This window comes from Brienomyrus brachyistius, chromosome 23, assembly GCF_023856365.1.
Source record: "Brienomyrus brachyistius isolate T26 chromosome 23, BBRACH_0.4, whole genome shotgun sequence".
Classification (NCBI taxonomy): domain Eukaryota; kingdom Metazoa; phylum Chordata; class Actinopteri; order Osteoglossiformes; family Mormyridae; genus Brienomyrus; species Brienomyrus brachyistius.
This window is the reverse complement of record NC_064555.1, coordinates 4,318,694-4,333,448: the sequence shown is the minus strand read 5'-3', so window position 1 is coordinate 4,333,448 and position 14,755 is coordinate 4,318,694. Positions and strand designations below refer to the sequence as shown.

Here is a 14,755-nt window from a genome sequence, read left to right as displayed (position 1 = left end):
AGAGGCATAATGATTCATAAAAGTTTGCAGCCTTTAGAATAAAAAATGGTGTTGAGTTTTGATTATAGTGCTTTATATGTAAATGTTTCGTTTATTACTCCTAATACAGGAATACATAATGTTCATGACTTCAGTTGTTTATGAATTAATAACTATTTAATTAGACTAAAAAGTTGCCTTTGTTTAGTCATGTGTAAATATCTATTTCCTGTTTCCCTGGATACTTTAAAGTGTTTATCCTATTCTTAAACTCAAATAAGTCGTGTTTTTTTTGTATCAGTTTAATTTGCATAGCTGTCAAAGACATTGAGATACACAGAATGAATGGAAAGACAGCATAAACCGATATACTGCAGGTCAAAACGAGAGATCTGATTGACTTTTAAAGTTTTTTTTTAACAACATGTAGAATAACTTTTATCTGCACTAAAATGAATCATTTGTTGAACATTTGTTCACACTGAGCTCGGACAGGATTTGTAGACTATCGTTTCAATAAAAAAAAAACCTGAATTTCACTTAAGCGCTGAGTTCTTGCCGTGTGCTGATTGGTCAGTCTCCTGTACCGCACGTGTCACTAATGTTAATGTGAAACAGCCAGATGAGTCATTCAATCTAGGAAACCAACCATAAGTTATACAAAGTACAAGAAGACTTGAACAATTTAGCCAAGTACAGGAGCCATTCAGTTTTAAAGTTCTCTGTATAACTTAAATTAGTTCAGCGTATCTCCCTGACATGGATTATCCATCCATCCATCCATCCATCCATCCATCCATCCATCCATCCATCCCCATGCTTTGCGATGTAACAGGGCGCCCCACCTTCGCCCTGCCTATCATGCCCCAGTCCCTCCTACTCCCCCACCCGCTTTAATACGCCTCCAAGACGGGCAAAACAGGCACGCAAAGTGGCCCCCAGTCCTACCTGGAGCCGCAGAACCGCTGAACAGCACACTGCATGAAGCATGGAGGGAGCCGGGCAAGGTACAGCTCTGCTTGGCTGATGCACACATCCTCATGGGACGAATATGGAGTGAAATTTCTGGGGATTGCTCCAGAAAATTTACTGTAAAAATCCTGCTGCTGAGGTGACGATCTCCAGCCGGTAAAATCAGTCAAATACTTAGCTAATTTGTCCTCTAATGTGTCTAAGCGTCAGAACGCAAGAAACGACAAATTAAGATGTAGTTGCGAGCTATCCATCCATCCATTTTCCAAACCATTTATCCTACTGTGTCGCGGGGGGTCCAGAGCCTATCTCGGAAGCAATGGGCACGAGGCAGGGAACAACCCAGGACATGGGGGCCAGCCCATTGCAGGGCACACTCACACACCATTCACTCACACATGCACACCTACGGGCAATTTTAGCAACTCCAATTAGCCTCAGCATGTTTTTGCACTGTGAGGGGAAACCGGAGTACCCAGAGGAAACCCCACGACAACATGGGCAGAACATGCAAACTCCACACACATGTGACCCAGGCGGAGACTCGAACCCGGGTGTAGTTGCGAGGTAAACGATTCTAAACATTTACAGACATCTCATCGGCTACACAGTAAAAAGTTTGACACTAACTCTAGATCTGCGTTCGTCTAAAGTATTAATGAACTATCAAGTAGTTTTGTTAAATCTTTAAAATATTCTGCACATGGAGATATTTAAGCAGTTTCATAAGCAGCAGGTTTTTTGGATGTCCCTGTCCCAGTGATTGAAGATGGATGGATGAATTTTATTAGTCTGACATGTGATTCATTAGGGCTAGTTGTATGTTCGTCTTTTTCTAGCAATTGAAACTGACAAATATGTGTGGTATTTCTTTGTGTTTTTAGTTTGCATGCTTTCCCCCAAGTACTCTGATTACCTCCAGTAGTCCAAACTCATGTACTTAATCTCAGGGGTGCCGTAAGGGGCAGGGGGAGTTATGATGATTCCAAGGGCCCCTGAGTGACAGGGGCCCTAAAAAATAACTGGATTGATCTGGACTGGCAGTCCATTATGATAAGCTTTCATGGGGCCCAAAACCTTTGGCAACGCCCCTGCTTAAGCTGATTCGCATCTCTATATAGTGCTGTGCTGCCTAGGGTGGGCTGTGGGTGATCTAGACCAGCATGAGCAGTTAGATGGATGTTTTTTTAGATCTTATTTTTTAAAGAAACTGCTTTCATAATTTATCCATCCGTATACGAAAGATGTAACAAAGCTGTTTTTGGATCCTGTCTACAATAGAAGTTGTTAAAAAATATATTTTTGAAAAATTAGGATACCTAAATAATTCAGTATGTCATATAGTGGAAACTGTTTATAGTGATCGCATCTGTCTGGGTGAAATTGATCGCTATAAGCAGATGATCATTATAACCGATTTTTACTTCTATATGTCTCAGGCAGATTATCAACTAATTGTCATTTGTATATTTATTACATGACTATAAGGTAATAAAATGGACAGCGTCATTACTGAATTTTATTGACTTTGCAAATACAGTGCAGCTGTCTGAAATGCTTTTCAAATTACATATAATTCAAATACGCTGTAATACAGTACAGTACTGTATATAATAATCAATTCAATTTTATTTATGCGCTGCATTTTCACTGTTGTATCTCGTGGCTCATTTTTGCTGGTTGGTCTTATGCTTTGATCCGTATTTGCCATTGAGAGAAAATTACTTTCTTTTTCCCGTCATGTTTTCTATGCACGCAGAATTAATCTCAGGTAGCTAGCCGGGCTATGGCAAGGCAAAGCTGGACGATGAAATGAAGTAAAGTAAGAAATAATAGTTTTAATGTTTTCCATATGTTCTCATGTTTAAAAAGACCCAAAATGAACACTGTAAGCTGACTACTTGATTACTATATGCAGTTTTTAAAACAGTATTTGTACAGGAATCATTTTGTCCCAGGCTTTTTGATCCATGTAAACTGCTGATCACTGTAAGCTGTTTCCATTGTATTTGAATCGAATCTTATTGAACTGATACATTTTAAACTGTCTTCTTTTATTGTTTTGTGTCCCATTTATCTGCAAGTCGTGCTTCATTTCACTGAATCGATAGCCTGAATATGACAAACATTTTCAAGATGGATGAACGGATGAATGGACGGAAGGATCGATCAGTTCTTATGGCTTTGGTGCATAGATGATGGTTGGAAGCAGTGGCCTGCAGTGGTAAATAAAAGTTCATACCATGCGTTTCTACAGCTGGAAAGCAGGTGGATTATTTTGATTTACATTGCAGATTAGAGGGTGTAGGATGGAGACAATTTCTCTTGCCTAAGATGTTTTAAAGTCTTTTGTAATGGGTAAAGACTAATAGTACCCATGTTTTCTTGATGTTGTTTTAAGCACGTCCTTTTTACCTGGTGTTGCGAAGTGTGGGTGTTACAGATGTAGTTTGCAGCATGTAATTGCCGTAATACAGAATGACTCAGGCATGCAGAGACGGCCTGTGTCTGAACAGCGGCAGAAAGATTTCAACAGATGATAGGGTAGGGAGGCACATATGTTCACCAGCTACTTGTAAGGGCTGCCTTTCTGGGCATCACTGAAGACATAGACTACGTCCAGCTGGTGTCCTTTGCGCTTATTTGTTTTTGGTTTCACAAGAATGGCTTGTCAAGTTCCTGATGTGAGGTTTTCTCCTTTGGCTTTGTTGGCCAGGGACTTAAGTGTCTCATATCTCCGTAATTAAGGTTCTTAATATTCTTTTGTCAGTTTAGCTTTTAAAGCATCAGTGGGTTCTTTTGAATAATGACTGTTGAGGGACACATGGACACATGGGGACACATGGACATACGGGGACACATGGACATACGGGGACACATGGGGACACATAGGGACACATGGACATATGGGGACACATGGACATACGGGGACACATGGGGACACATAGGGACACATGGACATACAGGGACACATGGGGACACATGGACATATGTAGTACTTGGACGTGTATGAATTCACAGCATATATAGCATGTGTGATGGCTCTAATACAGCTATCAGTAACTGTTTATATTAATATACTGTAACTGGGCCATAGTTAGAAAAACATACTTTAAACAAGATTAGAGCTATGTGTGCATGTCCTGTTTTGTCAATTTTTTGGCACAGTGTCGCATTTGAAGATATTCTTTACTCTCCATTTTGCCTAGTGTCCCTCCAGTTACATCTGCAGTCCTAGGTGTGTGTTTGCTGTGCAGTGGACTGGCAGTGGCACCGGCAATGAAACAGAAGGTGCCTGTGTAGGCTGTAAAAATGCATTTTGTATGTACACCCATGTGCTGGGCTGTGTATTACATTCTGTTCCATATTTATGTCTCAGTACCATTCATTGTTTAGAAGCTTTTAGCTTGTTTGTGCTGCCAAATATGTGTTAAGAATGGAAACTAATAAACAACATTAAAAATACACATTTTGACTAAATTGACTTTTACCCACTAAATGAAAAACAGGCATTAAGCCAGAAGAACTGCATGTTTAGTCTTTATTTAGTATCCATACCAACCAGTCATGTCAGGCGGACTGTCCTACCCACGCATGTTTAATATCTACTCTGCAATTCCAAACCTAATCCCTTTCAGTGTCTGTTCCCTTATGTCTGTTCCCATCCCTGGAATGCCTGAAATGTCCTTTTTGCCGTTGTAGACGTTTTGCTCTTGTCTGCATCCCTCTCTGTGATTTAGACGACCGTACTTCAGCTGTGTGTTTTTCGGAGGAATATGTGCCCCCCCTCCCTCCCCCATCCGTGTTGTGACATTCATTTTAGGCTCACCATGTGGGCCACTGCATTCAGAATGACCTGCTAATCGATCCGGCTCTGCGCTCTATCAACCATTTTAAGGCCTTGCTTCGTTCCCAGGCCATGTCCTGTTTGTGTTTTCTGCTGCACTAAATAAATAAAAGTCATATCATGAAATCGGCTGTAGCAGCGAGCTGCCAACATGTAGTGCTTTGCCCCCTCTCCCCAAAGCCGTGGCGTGTCATGTAGCATAGTGATTATTAGTTTGCATCATTTTTTTATTAGGGTTTCATCCTCTATACTCATCAACCACAAGAATTATTTGAATCTGTTGTTGAAATAGAGCATTACTATGATCAAGAATATGACTTATCATACCGGAGTATTTGTGTGGGCAGAACGTTTGGCTGGTTTTGTTCTTTAATGTCTACTGGCCTTCCAGAGCACTGTCTTGTTGTACAGGCTCCCTGTGTATTTTTATTCTTTTCATCAGCATGTAGTAGAACTGTGTCTTATTTTTCCAAGGCACTGAGCAGGCCAGTGTCACTCCTCTGTCATTCTTTATAGGAACACACCCTCCCCGGTTCCCTCAATGCATACTTGTACAGACGTTGTTTTTTGGCTTTCTGTGACCTGTACAGGTAACCGCCTCGTAAAATTGGGCGGTGCTTAGCAATAGACACTGTGACTGTGGAGCTCAGCAGCCTCCTGTACTGATCATTCTCCAAATGTTACGACGTTCCCAGAACGTTGTCCAACGACTACAACGATTACAAGGACTAAGGCTAATAATATAAATGCAAATGCAGGGCCTCGATGGTTGTAGGTTGACATCTGGACGGTGTTTTTGTAGTACATACTTAAAAAAAATGTTCATTTTCAACATTAATTGCATTAAAAGGACATTCAGGTGTTATAATAATGTTATTGTGCTGACATTGACAGTAAAATGTAAAGCGTCAAAATAACGTCCCCTTAACGTTACAGTAAGAACGTTCTCTGCTAACGTTGAGAGTACCTTCCATAACGCTGGCTAAAGTTCCAGCAATGTTCCCTGTTAGGTGGGTTTTGGGATCTTGCTGGTTTTCTTTTGTTTGTTTTCAAAATGAGCCATTAAGCATCCGAGAGAAAAGGCCTGAACATACACTGGTGGAGAAGAGCAGAATCAATAAAATAGAACATGTGCAAACATCAGGCTTTCCGGAAACCGCCCCATCCTGGGTTCTTCCCTGCCTTGCGCCCATGTGTTTATTTAACAGATGTGTGATATTTCGGTTTGCTAGGTTAAGCTTCCGGTGAGTAACAAGTAACATGCAGGATAGTTGTGGGAGCAAGAACTATGCAGGAAACATTGTTGCAAACTAACATCAGAAGAGTTATTCAGATAAATACCAACAAGGGAGTCTAGGAATGAAATCTTAGGACAGAGTACGTGAACAGAGTAAGCAGTCAACAAAAAGAGTGAGCCGGTGAGGATCGACAGCGGGAAGCAGTTAGTGTTCCCAGAAGAGATGATTCTTCATGTGCTTCTTGAAGGTCATGACTCTGTAGACCACATGTCGTTCAGTGAGCAAGTAAGTACACGTAATTTATAAAGTGTCTATCACAGGCGAAAGGTCACGAAGCGCTGTACAGCAGTAGAACACGTAAAAGCACCATCGAGATTAAACAAAACAAAGAGAAGTAAAAAAAGAAAACAACCCCATACTGAAGACAGCTTGTCCCACCATTAAGGAATCACATATGAATCACATCTAGTAAGAAACTGGTTCTCACACGATGGAGAAATGACCAGATGATGTTCACTTGCTGACCATGGAAAGCAGCATGGAACATAACTCGCAGAATAAAAACATTCGGCTCGATGAGAGGCTGTACTTTATGATACTGTCAGCACTTTTGTGTATAGTCACCTATCACGTTCTGGGGCTTAATACCTAAAATTACACAGCATGGTGCATCAGCATAATCTGTGTATTGTTGCTTGCTTGGACATGTTTATTTTTGACTTGGGTAAGTGGGTTGGAGAAGGTTGTGGTTTTCCTATTGGTTGGGATCTAGGAACATGACCACTGGATGTCAGTCAACAGAGTTGTACATTAAATAATGTTAGAATCACAAAACTGGAGATGGAGGGACAATATAGAAGTTTTACTGTTCCATTAGTTGTCGTCCCCCCCCCATATGTGGGGATAGCTGAAACTGCAAATAATACCGAACCATCTGTGGATCCCGTGTATAATGTGTTTTTGATGTACATACATGTGGTCAAGTTTAATTGACAAATTACACACAATAAAATTCTGTAATAATAAAGTACATTGTATATTATACAGTACTGTGCAGTTCTATACTCTCTTGAATGAAAGGGATTGTGATGATTTAGCCTAATTCTCAGGAGATGATGGAGCAATGAAAAAATATCATGTGTCAAGGGATGTCACGTCATAATGTGGCATTGAATGCGATCAAGAACACTAGAGGCAGACTGGAAGAGAGGCAGACATGACAAAGGGAGATTTGTCATAAACTGGGTGCGACTGGGTCACAGCCTGTACTTGCACAGTGCACAGTTTGAAACTTATGAACCATTTATTTCTGCAATTTTCTGTCCTCAGGAAACTGCAGATAACAGAAACCACGGTAACTGAAACCGCGGATATGGGGGTCCCACTGTATTTCACCTTACACAAGTCTACAGTGAAATGAAAAGCTTTCACATGGGTTCACAGTCATTGAGAATACAGGAGACATAAGGTGAATTAAGGCTGAATGCCTGAATGGACAGAGTGATGTTCAATTGAGGTTCTATAATATTAATCCCTGTTTGATTTGCCTATTCGGAGCATTTATCTTCCTGCTTCAGGCGCGAGTGACAATTCCTCACTGACCTTTGGGATTATTGTAAAACTTCAGTCTTCAGTGAGGGGCTACAGTCAGGATAGGTAACTCATTAACGCCATTATTGTCATGTGAGAGTGCTTAGCCTAAGAGCAGAAGCCAGGTGGGTCTGGAGCAGGAAGGACTCGCAGAAAGCAAACAGGAGTACACCCACCTGCTGAAGCCATAGCCCCAGTTTTCAACCAGGCAGTTGCCTGGTGACGGAAGCCATAGCAGAATGGATCTGGCCGACGATTACACGTCACCATTCAATTTCGAACAAGGTGTAAACACCAGTTACCTGTACCTGTCACCCACTGTGAGCTTAACACAACCAGGGTCACCGGGATCACCATTAAGAGGTATGCGTGCGCTTTTTATTTGTATTATGTTTCATTTGCTAGATTATATCATACTTGCTGTTGTTAGCAGATGTCCAGCGTTAGCGAGCAGCTACCTTAATCACTGTTAAAACGCCTGAATCTTAACGGTCTAAAGTATGGCGGCATTTCACTCAAAAGGATTCTGACACCAAGATTTACAACAAAAGTTTTTAAAACAATTGTGTGCAAAGGGGGGGGGGGACACATCTAATTTTTTACATCCATATTCTGATGATTGTTCTTAGAGACACATGAAACTGAGGCTGGGCCTGGATCTACAGGTGTGATCTGTGGTATCAATTATTTTGCTGCGGAGTGCAATGGTTTGGCAAAAGCATATAGCAAACGCAGATACGTAACTGTTGTTACTTGTTGGTCTTCGCTGCCGTTTTGAAGAAGCGCCAACGCCAGACTCCGCCCCAGAATTGGGAGAGGGTGCCGTTTCTACTGTGGCCACATGTGTTAGTGCCATAGGCCTGGAGGATCAAGAGGAGTTGCACAGTCAGCTTGCCAAGGTGCTATTTTTGGGTTTCTGTGAATTCAGATAAATCATAAATCCGGCTGAAGGGAGTGGGAGGTTTCTATATTACATATTTAGCTAGACACTTATCTAGCTTACTTCTGGGATAATCCTAAGGAATAGTGCAGTGTTTGTTAACCTAGTAATTTTCGCTCCGCCCCAGCTTCCAAAAGAATTGTATTAGGCATTCGGTGTTCATAATTGCTTGGTTCAGTGTGTGCTGGGAGGGAGCAAAAATGTGGACAGTCTGGTGGTCCCCGAGGACCGGGTTGAGCAACACTGGACTAGTGTATGTACCGGCGGTTTGTTACATTTCATTGTTTTTATTTACAGTGCTCATGCCTCTGTTTTGAAACTGCTTTGCAATGCAGTCAGTGGAATCTATTGCAGGTGGAAGATGAAATACAGGCTCTCGGTCAGGTCTTAGCTTCCAAAGAGAAGAGAGTTGCTGAGATCAAGAGAAAGTTGGGCATCACTCCCCTTAATGAGCTCAAGCAGAACATCACCAGAAACTGGCATGAAGTCACCACATCCACTGCGTATGTGTGTTCCTGTTCGGCGGTTGTTAAATCGAGTCTGTCGAAGTGAGAACATACACATACAGTGTGGCAAAAAAGTATTGGGCAGCCACCGACTGTGCAAGTTGTCCCACTTAAAAAGATGAGAGAGGTCTGTCATTTTCATCATTGCAACTGTGAGAGACAGAATGTAAAAAAAATCCAGGAAATCACATTGTATGATTTTTAAAGAATTTATTTGTATAATTGTAAGTAATTGTAAGTATTGAGGTGAACTTTTGTTATTGACCAAATACTTATTTTCTGCACAATTATACAAATAAATTCTTTAAAAATCATACAGTGTGATTTCCTGGATTTTTTTTTACATTCCGTCTCTCACAGTTGCAGTGATGAAAATGACAGACCTCTCTCATCTTTTTCAGTGGGACAACTTGCACCGTCGGTGGCTACCAAAAATGTTTTTGGCCCACTGTAACGGCGGTGTGTGGCTATGCAGATTAAGCCTCAGTGCCTGTGATGAGAAGGTTGTTAGTTCGCGTCCCAGTGAGCAAGGCTGTTAATTTCCTGAAACTGCTCTAGGGGTGCTATATAAATGGCTGACGCTGTGCTCCAACTCAAAATCACAAAATTTGTATATGTATGTCCCTATGGGGAGCAAGAAAACTAATGAATTTCAGCGTATACTTGTGCAAATGACGAATGAAAAGCACCGTATCATTTCAGCATTTGGGGAAATGAAAGAAGATGCTAAACCTGCTTCTCCTACTCCACAAAGCTATAAGAAAACCTCAGAGTCACTGAGCCACGCTGGAGAGAGAGCCACTGCAGCCTTTTCCAGTGTGGGCCTTGCTATAAGCAGAACACTGGAAGACGTCAGGTGAGTGGGTCTGGCAGTACTAACATACCGTCTGGTATTCGCAAGGTTAGACAGAGATGTCACACTGCATTGGGTAACTGTCTATGATAAATGACTGGCACAAAAACTGCCCGCTTGATGGCAAATTCCAGGGCTGCTCTTTCTTCTCTGGGCATCAGGGTCTGGGTACATGTACATATTTGCCAATATTTAATAATGAGTGTGATTAATAACAAGGAAAACCTGAATATCTATATTCACTTCCACTGGGATGTTACGTCCCCCCATTCCCCAGTTTTACAAAATCATATAAATCTGCAAGCATAACAAAGTATCTATAAACGAATCTGCTGTCAAGCAGCAACAGAATACTGTTTCAGGTTTCATGATGGAATTAAAGTCTTTGCTAATACAGTTTCACACCACTAAACCAGCCAAAACTAGTGTTCTCTTCTACAGGAATACTGCTGCATTCAAGTCAATCGAAGGAAAAGTGGAATATTTGAAGGTAACTGATTGTCGGTGGCTCTGAGGTGATTCCAGCATTGTGACCTTTCAGAAGTGTGAACGTACTTTTCTAAGGACACGTTTTTTATTACATTTCTTCCTCTTTCGTTTGTTCGTTTGTTTCACCTTCTCCATTAACGGTAACTTGACACCTGTGCCTTTTACACAGACCAAGATGAGCCTCACGACATCAACAGGTCCTGAACTGCAGGACCAGGATGAAACCAGGGGAGCCGCTGGTGGAGAGCTGCCATAGAGACCTCTGCTTCATGACGCATGCTTGCCCTAAAGGGCAGAGCAGGAAATCGAACTCTCGGCCCCGTCATTTTACACTTACGACGATGTAAATCGGTTTGCATTGGAATTGGCATTTTGTATATAGACTGTTGTGCTTTATTGGTGTAGTCAAAAAATATTGTGTTCGTGAAACCAGAGCCATTTGTAGAGCTTGCAAGCGTGGGAAGTGGTGAAAATTAGCCTTGAAATTTTCAGTGAGTAGATGCAGCCGCCTTAGATGTAACTCTTTATTGCAACTGAAGAGAACTTGGGTAAAAATGGTCCAGACGACTCTGACCATAACCTTTCGTAAGTGCCTCATATGGCAGCTGAAGAAAGCTGAAGTCCCACACGGTGCACCCCCCCAGGAGTGAAACACCAGTGCTGGTCAGTTTTTTAAAGACTTGGACCTGCTTTGCATTTTTTTTTCACTATCAACCCTTAAGGAACATAGTTGAACTCATGCTGTACTTATCACAAGAGAGCCTGTAGCACACTGGTTTTGCAGTTAGACCATAAACCTTTAATGAATTATTGAATAGTTTTCTAAAGATGTTCTCGGTAAGCTAATTTGGTGCTCAGTGAGCATGCACTTATCTCCAGGGGACATTAGGCTGCCGGGTCTGTGATCAAAAGGTTGCTGGTTCAAATCCCCCAGCAGCAAGAGTGATATACACTCCTAACCCTTAATTGCTCCTAGCACAGGCCGATCCTGCTGTCTCGAAATGTATTCTGTTTTTGTATAAAACATCTGCTAAAGCTGAACGATTTATCTCTGGTGATAATAAGAGTGGTTGCACAAGGCCTTTAACCCCAATTACTCCTCTGACTGCTTGACCCTGCTGTCTCGCTTATACATACGTTTGGGGAAAAAAGCCTTTGTTAAATAAAGTCATATGGAGCACAAAGCAACTCTTTGCTTAGGCCTATAATTGAAGCTCTGAGGTTTCTTATTTAATACATGAAAAGAGGCACAAGGATGGAGTTTGTTATGAGGAAACCGTGGGCAGAAACGGATTCAAAATCCTCTGCAGGTTTTTATTTCAGATTTAGGCTTTTTAAAAATGAATATTTCCACTTAACTGACAAATAACAACAGCAACAAATTGATTGTTGTGTGGCGCAGTTTCACGACATTACATCGTCTCAAAGCGCTTTACAGCATCCGCACCCAAAGCCCCCAGTGAGTAATCCAAAGGCGACAGTGGCAAGGAAAAACTCCCAAGAAGGAAGAAACCTTGGGAGGGACTAGACTCAAAGGGGGAGCCCATCCTCCAGGGGCCGGCAGGGAGAGTCAAATAGGAGAGATGGTTAAGTGCCAAGTCACGCTGTCCAAGTCATGAGATTTAAGAAATAACTGGAGAGCAGGGGGGAGATGACAAGCCGGTGCCGACTCTCCTTCCAATTGCCAGGCAACCAGAAGTAAGGCAGCGGGTCCTACATGGAAGATGACACAGGCAGAAGGGCGAGCTGGATGCAGGGACGTCACTGATGGTGGCGACGTCACATGCAGCAGGGTGTGCTGGACATCTTGATTGACTGAGGTCTCCAGGCAGCACCCCCCAGGAGGAGTAGGGGAAATACAATGTGCAATTAGTCAAAGTAGGGGAGGATATAGGCAGTGCTAACAGCTAGGTGAGTGCAGTACGAAACTAAATAAAGCATTACTAGTCTTTTTATGATGACGTTTGGACTGACAATAATAAAGAATGATCAACATCGTTAGTGCTTCCTTTCCCACTTTTAGAGGACTGTGCTTGTGTGTTTCCGGCCACAAACGTGGGCTCAGGTAGACTGCTGTGTCTATAAAACACCCCCATTCTGTTCGGTTCCCGGCCTCCTGCCCGATGTTTTTTGAGCTGGGATCCAGCCATGACATCTGCTGAGTGGTTATGGAAAGTACTACAGGGATTTCTTTTGATTTCTTTTGCGACAGAAGGGTTATGATGTGTCACATATAAAAACAATATAGAACTGGTAGTTTCACTAGAATATATGCTCTTATGATACGTTGTTGCATTAACTTATGAAACATCTACAGTGAGTGGCACCATAAAATGTGTCTGTATATTTGATCAGGACATGTGGTCAACTTTGACCTAACAGATCCTGAAATGAATGAAATTGTTGGCATGGTGGTGCCTTGTGCTGCAGTATCTCCCCTTTCCAGTGTCATTTCAATCAGTCTTGGACCCCCAGAGGGTTTTTTCTGTTCTCCTTACTTAGGAGTTTCTGGTTCTTCTCCTCCATTCTCTCCTGGCATTCATTCATTCATTCATTCATTCATTCATTCATTCTTTCCTTCCTGTTTCATGCACCATTTCGTATAAATGATGTAATACTGTATTTCCACACACTCTTGTTAAGTGCCTTGGGGTGACTGTGTAATGAAAGGTGCTACATAAAAATAAATTGAATTGATCTGAACATTACACATCGCACCATGCAATATTTGCAGATCCCATTACAGAATGCAGTTACCACGCACCAATGCATGCAGTACCTCAAAATGAGCACCAGAGGGCAGAAGATGACCTAAGTGCAATTCCACCTATATTTATCTCTCAGCCTCTTAACCTGGTCAGGGTCACCTGGAAGCGATCCCTGGCAGCACGGGGCACAGGGCTTGGGTACACTCTGGATGGGACAGCAGTACATTGTAGGCAACATATACCATTTGATGCCATTTACCCTAACTATGTCTCTTTGGCCTGTTTAGGGATTCAACACACTAGGAGCAGAGATGAAATCCGAGTTTGAGGTGGCATTGATATGCACTGAACTACCATAGATTTTTTTATTACTATTTTATTTTTGTTGCTGTGCTTTCTGCCAGAATGGAGAAGTGTAACTGTGCAGGGTGTAAATGTTCTGAAGGGACAGCAGATGAGTCCAGGTGGAGGCTTGAACAGTCTATGGTACCAAGCTGAGCAGTTTCTATACCACAGTGATAAACTATTGAAGCTGGATTCTACATGACGTCTGTGGAAGTTGGTGAGGGTTCCTGGTATCATCATGCTAGTGAGCTCTCTTGATCGCTGCGGCTGTAAGTTTGCCTTGGATGGTGACTCCAGGGAACTATAAACTACCAATCCCCGCCACCGTGACCGCCTGCTACGCCTGGAGATTCCCGAAACTGAAGACCAGCTCCTTGGTCCTGGCAGCCAGTGGCCCAACCTCCTCCATATGGGCAGATTTGTCGACGTTGGTGGTATCGTCTGCAAACTTGGAGCTGAGTCTGGGGACACGGTTATTTTATAAACAGGGTGTGGCAAGGCGCACAACACGCTACCCTGTGGGGTGCCACTGTCAAGAAATAAATTTGCCCAAGAACATTGGGATTCTTTACTTTCCGCATATCCCATCTTGCACTCTTTTTAAGACAGAGGCTTAGGGTCTGAGCACGGGGTCAGCAGTTTATTCGGCACCCGAAATCATTTTGAGGGGCCCTTGGTGAAGGGCCAAAGAGCAACGTGACTATGCTCCTGAGCATGGGATCTGAACCAACAACCTTCTGATCAAAGGCACAGAGACAATGCACACTCTGAAAGAGATTTTGTTTCTTAAAGGCTCACGGGCATAACATTAAGTGCACAAGTTTTAAAAAAAGTCATAAGGCTCACAAAATAAAATAAGGAGCAGATGATGTTTATGCATGAAGCAGTGAACAACGCAAGGCTTTGGTTTTATCTTTAGGCACAAACAGCTCTGTACTTACACATAAAACGGCTGATTATTTTAGAACATGCAATAAAACACTCCCTATTTTTTATAGTTTTCCAAATTACTATAATTGTGTTTATTGGAAAAACAGCACATTTTAGAATAATTACGGGTGGGAATGTCAGGCTCTGCCAGCAGCTGGTCTTGATGGCTTCCAATGGGATTCCCCAGATTTTCATGATTTCGCTCATGAGGCATAAAAAAAGACACTGATGCATTATTTTTTTTTAAATATATTTAAAAATATAAATGATATACATGCATTTACTAGTAATCGACAATTTTTAAATATCAATTACATAATATTCACATTATTAACAGTCAGCAGTAAATAATGACGAT

The 14,755-nt window shown here is 42.0% G+C and overlaps 1 protein-coding gene across 1 annotated transcript; it reads left to right on the top strand.

The window, feature by feature from the left end:
* The first annotated feature begins 7,212 nt into the window (after positions 1-7,212).
* On the top strand, positions 7,213-12,973 carry tpd52 (tumor protein D52). The gene is made up of 6 exons (XM_048993434.1): positions 7,213-7,989; positions 8,407-8,525; positions 8,921-9,069; positions 9,827-9,928; positions 10,367-10,415; positions 10,584-12,973. Exons 1-6 carry the CDS (start codon positions 7,866-7,868, stop codon positions 10,668-10,670), a joined length of 630 nt encoding a protein of 209 aa, XP_048849391.1. The 5' UTR covers positions 7,213-7,865; the 3' UTR covers positions 10,671-12,973.
* Positions 12,974-14,755: the final 1,782 nt, after the last annotated feature.

Excerpts from the sequence above, each read along its gene's own strand:
- tpd52 (XM_048993434.1), top strand. The coding sequence starts at position 7,866 with ATGGATCTGGCCGACGATTACACGTCACCATTCAATTTCGAACAAGGT. Across the intron at positions 8,526-8,920 it reads TGCACAGTCAGCTTGCCAAG|GTGGAAGATGAAATACAGGC; the intron begins GTGCTATTTTTG and ends AATCTATTGCAG. Across the intron at positions 9,070-9,826 it reads GAAGTCACCACATCCACTGC|CTATAAGAAAACCTCAGAGT; the intron begins GTATGTGTGTTC and ends TACTCCACAAAG.